This window comes from Triticum aestivum, chromosome 7B, assembly GCF_018294505.1.
Source record: "Triticum aestivum cultivar Chinese Spring chromosome 7B, IWGSC CS RefSeq v2.1, whole genome shotgun sequence".
NCBI classification, from domain to species: domain Eukaryota; kingdom Viridiplantae; phylum Streptophyta; class Magnoliopsida; order Poales; family Poaceae; genus Triticum; species Triticum aestivum.
In genome coordinates, this window is record NC_057813.1 from 403,989,902 (window position 1) to 403,995,326 (window position 5,425).

General features: G+C 48.8%; 1 protein-coding gene across 1 annotated transcript; it reads left to right on the forward strand.

Moving 5' to 3' along the window:
• Nucleotides 1-2,096: 2,096 nt before the first annotated feature.
• Nucleotides 2,097-5,122, forward strand: LOC123160585 (probable adenylate kinase 7, mitochondrial). Its single transcript, XM_044578388.1, has 4 exons — nucleotides 2,097-2,609; nucleotides 3,908-4,048; nucleotides 4,152-4,403; nucleotides 4,640-5,122. Exons 1-4 carry the CDS (start codon nucleotides 2,241-2,243, stop codon nucleotides 4,790-4,792), a joined length of 915 nt encoding a protein of 304 aa, XP_044434323.1. The 5' UTR covers nucleotides 2,097-2,240; the 3' UTR covers nucleotides 4,793-5,122.
• Nucleotides 5,123-5,425: the final 303 nt, after the last annotated feature.

The following is a 5,425-nucleotide window of genomic DNA, read 5'->3' on the forward strand; positions in this document are numbered from 1 at the left end:
CCGTGCATCCAGAGCCGCCCGCTCTGCGGCTAACCTAGTGTCCTCAGCTTCTAAGGCCTCCTTGGCCTGAGCTATTTCCTCACGCACCCGTGCTACCTCCGTGTCATGCTCATCCTTGTTTGCAGGGATAACCGTGGCGGTTAACAGGGCCGTAAGCTTGTCCATGAGATCTATCAACACCTGAGCCGACGGGCGCACAGGGCCTCCTGCCCCGGCCACTCCTGTCCCGGACGTTATTGCTGCAGCAGCTGTGGAATTTGAACCGGGCTGAGTCCCAGCCATGAAGACTCCTGCCCATCTTGGCGGCTCACAGGGGTCCGGAATACTGGTGCCATCGGAACAGCCCCCGAGCACACCGTCTTGCACCTGGTACAACGAATCTGTTGAACCGGCGGACGAATCACCATCTAAGAGAACGGTCGTCTCACCACCGTCTTCAGATCCTTCGGAAAGTTCCTCTCCGTGGATGCAGCCCACGAAAGCACGCTTCATGACGGGTTGAGCTCGGGTCTTTCTCGCACGCTGAGCCGTCTCGATGAGGTCGGTGCAGCTGTCGGCTCAGGGCCCGGTTCTCCGATCCGGCCGATGAAGACGTGGATTCCGCCGAAGGGGACCCGGTACCCGTACTCAATTAAGCCAGTGTCGGGGCCCCAGCCTTCATCGTCGATGTAGATCTTGCCGCGACGACTCTTGGTCATCCGTCCCACTACGTATCCCTTGAGCCCTTCGAAGTTGCCCTTCAAGAACTCAAATCCACCGTGCGCTGGCCCCACGGTGGGCGCCAACTGTGTGGAATTGTCTCTTCAGATGTCCTCGTGAAAGGACTTAGTTGTGGAGCCATCGCAACTAGGAAGCTTGAAGGGGTTAATCGGGATAAAGGACACGAGAGGTTTATACTAGTTCAACCCCTTATGATGAAGGTAAGGCCTACGTCTAGTTGGGTTGGTATTGATGTTTCGATGACCAGGGAGCGAGATACGCTATGCCCGACTCTCGATGAGTTGTTTCCTGCCCTAAGCCCCCAGCAGGTCGTCCCCCTATATACACGGGTTGACGCCTGTGGCTTACAGAGTCCCGACCGGCTTATAAACAGTGTCCGGCTCGGTGTCTAGTTAAATCTATCTTATGATACAAGTCATGCCATTGTGGCGCTTTACTACAACGGGCCTTAAGTCGTCTGTGGGCCTCAAGCCCTCTATTGAACCGCCATCTTCATGCTTGATCTTGGGCTTCTTTCTGGTGAGTCTTCTTTGCGTAACCCGGCCCCTCCTGGACGGCTTACACAAATAGTTATATCCCCAACACGACTGGACGGAAGGAATTACGAGCACACATGAGCTCGAGCTCAGAATAGACTTTCCGGGGTAGCTGCAGTGATCTTCAAGCACAAACTAGGTTTGAACTTCCCCCCTCCCCCCAAAAAACCTAGTTTTGAATATTTTAGTAGAGGAGCAAAATTGATAGCACGTGAGAAAAAAAAACTACGTAACCTTAGCTATGTTGGCTGGATTTTCTACATGCGGTAGCTAGTTTGAACTTTGAAGAGGCTTCAGCGAGCTAACCTTGGTTTGACCGTACTCCCTCCGTTTTCAAATAGAAGACTCAACAAGTTAGTATAAAATTGGGTCATCTATTTTGAAACGGAAGAAGTAACAATTAGTATTGCCTCATAAAGATGTAACAACTATCACAAGCTAATAAAAGAGAGGTATTTATGTTAAAAGAAAGTTGATTATGACGACAAGAAATAAGGCAACACTAAATTGTTGATCGTGACCAACTAAATTTTCATGTCCTAGGCTCTATTTCAGTTTTTTTTTAGCTTACTATAGTCCTATTACTGTGAATAAATTCTCAATTCTCAGTTCTGCTGGAGAAAAAAAAACTAAATTCTCATGTTTCTACATAAAAAAGACCAACTAAATTTTCATGGTTGATCGTCGACACGAACGAAATGTATGTATCCATAAATGGTTTGCAGGAGTATGAATTCCACATGATTCTGGAGGAATCCCCGCTTGTGACTGTGAGCTTTTGTCCCTTTCACAGTTCCATAGGCCACCACCACCAGCATAAAGAAAAGAGAAGCGGCTCCGTGCAATCTCCATCTCAACGAAGAAAAGGAGCGGCCGAATCTCCAGCCCCACGATTTCCCCACGCGCACCCACCACCGACCCGGCCCCCAAAACCCTACGCCGCGCAAACCCTAGCGGCGGCCGCCGCCCCCCTCCTCATCAGCAATGTCCGGCATCCTGCGGCTCGCCGGCGCCGCCAGATCCTTCTCCCGCGCGTTGGCTCCGGCCGCGCCGCACCACCGCAGGCTCGCGGCATCGGCGGCCGCCCTGGCGGAGGACGATGCGTGCTGGACCGAGTGGGAGGAGGAGGAGGAGGAGGCGCGGCGGCAGCGCGCCCGCGCATCGGCGCCCGCCGCGGAGTCTTGCCCGGCGGACGGCGGTCCCAGGGGCGTGCAGTGGGTGGTGATGGGCCGCCCCGGCCCGCAGAAGCACGCCCACGCCGCGCGCCTCGCCGAGGTCCTCGCCGTGCCGTACATCTCCATGGGCACGCTCGTCAGGCAGGAGCTCAGCCCCACATCCTCGCTCTACAAGAAGGTTCGGCCTCGTGCTCGCTCTGAATTCTCTGATTCTCATACGGGTATTCGAATGCCTTTACTGCATTTGGTTGTAATCTGAGCTGCCATCCGTTTCTCCATGGAGCAATTTTGCGGCCACGGGTCCTCCCCGCGATACTAACCATGATCATTTGAGTCGGATCGGCGCCAGAAATTCTGGAGATTTTTCTCGCTTTGACTAATTTTTGGAGATATCTCAAGGGGTTTCGTCAATTTGGAACATCCACACGAATCCTTTGCCTAATTGATGAAAAGCCGCGCCATTTCCCCCTGACAGATTTTTACGCTTCCTAGTCAATTTCTTGCTCGCTTCTCGAAATTTCTCGCGACTTATGGACGGACTCATGTGATCTTTCCCCCCAAGTTCTCCAAGGCCACAACTTTTCGCTGGACTAGCAAAGTTCTCCAACTTTTCCCCATATTTCCCACGAGTTATTACACAAATCAGAAGAAACTTTCTTGGCCACAATTTCCTAGTCCTTATTTAAAGGCTACCATTCAGACAATATCACATGAGTATTTCCGTCCATATTTTTATGCTTAATATACTGGACCGTATGATGCTGGGAGAGGAGTGTGGCGGCCATGTCTTTCTCCGCGTCCTGCACTTAGGCGATGACTGGGACAACACCGTAATTTGCTTATGTTCACATGGTGCTGTGGGGGCAATTCGGGAATTCCACATGCGAGGGTTTTCATAAGCAAGTTTGGAACATTCAACTCTGGCATCTTGTGGAGGGCGGCCGTCTGCATATACATGCTTCCAACTTTGCCCTGCATTTGTCCGACCCTCTTCTTCTACTTTTCTTGAACAGCTGGAGAGTAGTTGGTAGGGTTTCTTAATCGTACACAATGAGAACCATTTCACAAAGGAGCTGGCTACGGCACGATGGCATGAACGCACCGGCCGTTCTGCCTTCCACGTGAACCTGGCCCCTATCATGGACACGGGTGCACGATCGTGCCAGGGAATCACACGGCCATGAGCGTGTCGCGCTGCAAGGCCACTATTGGAATGTCCGCTCATTATATTTCTGTTTCATAAGTGGACACTATTACTCCCTCCGTCCGAAAATACTTGTCATCAAAATGAAAAGGGGATGTATCTAGATGTATTTTAGTTCTATATACATCTCTATTTATCCATTTTAATGAGAAGTATTTTCAGACGGAGGGAGTATATAACTATTGTACGAGTATGTTGAAAATTACAGCAGTTGGTTGTGGTTTTGTGGGTATTCAGTTGTGCTAAATGGTTTTTGCATTGCATATTGACAGATTGCTAATTCGGTGAATGAAGGGAAGCTTGTGCCAGAGGATATCATATTTGGGTTGCTGACTAAGCGTCTCGAGGAGGGATACTACAAGGGTGAAAATGGATTTATCCTTGACGGAATCCCACGTACCCGTGTGCAAGCTGTAGGTCCCCAGTTACCTTATATGCTTGGACAAAAGAGCACTTACTGTTATCATGCGTTGATGGTTAGATGCTTCCAGTGCTCTGACTGTTCTCATATTTTAGGAGATTCTTGATGAGATCGTTGACATCGACTTGGTTCTGAACTTCAAATGTGCTGGTAACTGTTTCATGAAGAAGCGATCTGGAGGCGACATATGTTCCCACTGTGGGCAGCATTTTGGTGTCAGCAGTCTGGTGTCTAGGGAGCGTAATCTCTCCCTTGGAAGCTCTACATGGCCTGCTCAGGCACAACATGCTTCTGTTATAGGCCTGGAAAACCCAAGGATGGAGAAGCTGCGTGCTTATGCTGAGCAGGTATTTTCATCTTGGCCATTTTTTTGTTTGAATATGTATGGTTGGTTATGATAGATCTCAGCTTTGCTTCGCACTTAGGGGACCACACGAATTTCAGTTTTATCTAACAAAAACCAGTATTTTTTATGCTATCTGAAACACAAGAAACATATAGAGGGTTTTATGCTATTACAACTGAGCCTGATAGTGGGAACACATGGTTAGCAATATGATTATATGAAACATTCAATTTGCAGACCAAGCAGCTGGAAGATTACTACAAGAAGCACAGGAAACTTGTGGAGTTGAAGACATCCGCTCGCCCTGGTGAAACCTGGCAGGGGCTCGTAGCTGCCCTTCACCTCCAGCATCTAGACCCATCCCCAACACCACACAAACTCACCGTGTAATTATCATCCACTGAGTCTAAGGATCTACATTGTGATCCTCACCTGCGACATACGTAGTATGTTTCTAAGTTTTGTGAGTTCTGGCTGAGGAGTCAGTCGGCTGTGGTGCTTTGGTCTTTATCTGTTATAGGTATAATGTAAGGCTCTGGTCTTTACTGTTATAGATAAAATGTAAGCGATTTTGTAGACCCGCTTGCTTATATGTTTGTAACGGAGAGCTTTGAACTTGCAAGTGCAAGTGTGCGGTGTGCCAGGCTCCGCTGTGCTGTTGTTTTGAGTACCAGTTTTGATCAATATATAAGTTACTGTGAATGTTGTGCGCAACTGCCATCTCCTGCTATGGGCTTTTAAATTGTATAAGTGGCAAACATGATAGTTTTTTCTCTTATTATGGAGCAACACTGCTCACTTGCATTTTTGGTTTATACCCTGTGTTCTGTTTCCATAGCCCCATGTCCTTGAAACGACAGGTTTGTTGCACAAACTACTGACTTTATCCTGGGTCAATTCCTTGTTTATAGGTTTTAAAATTCATGTGCTGTTATCAGTGGTCGAAACCGTGTGGGCCTAGTTGTACATATTCTAGGGCCTCTCCTTTTTGTGCGAAGGAATAGGACTTTAATTACTTAGGAG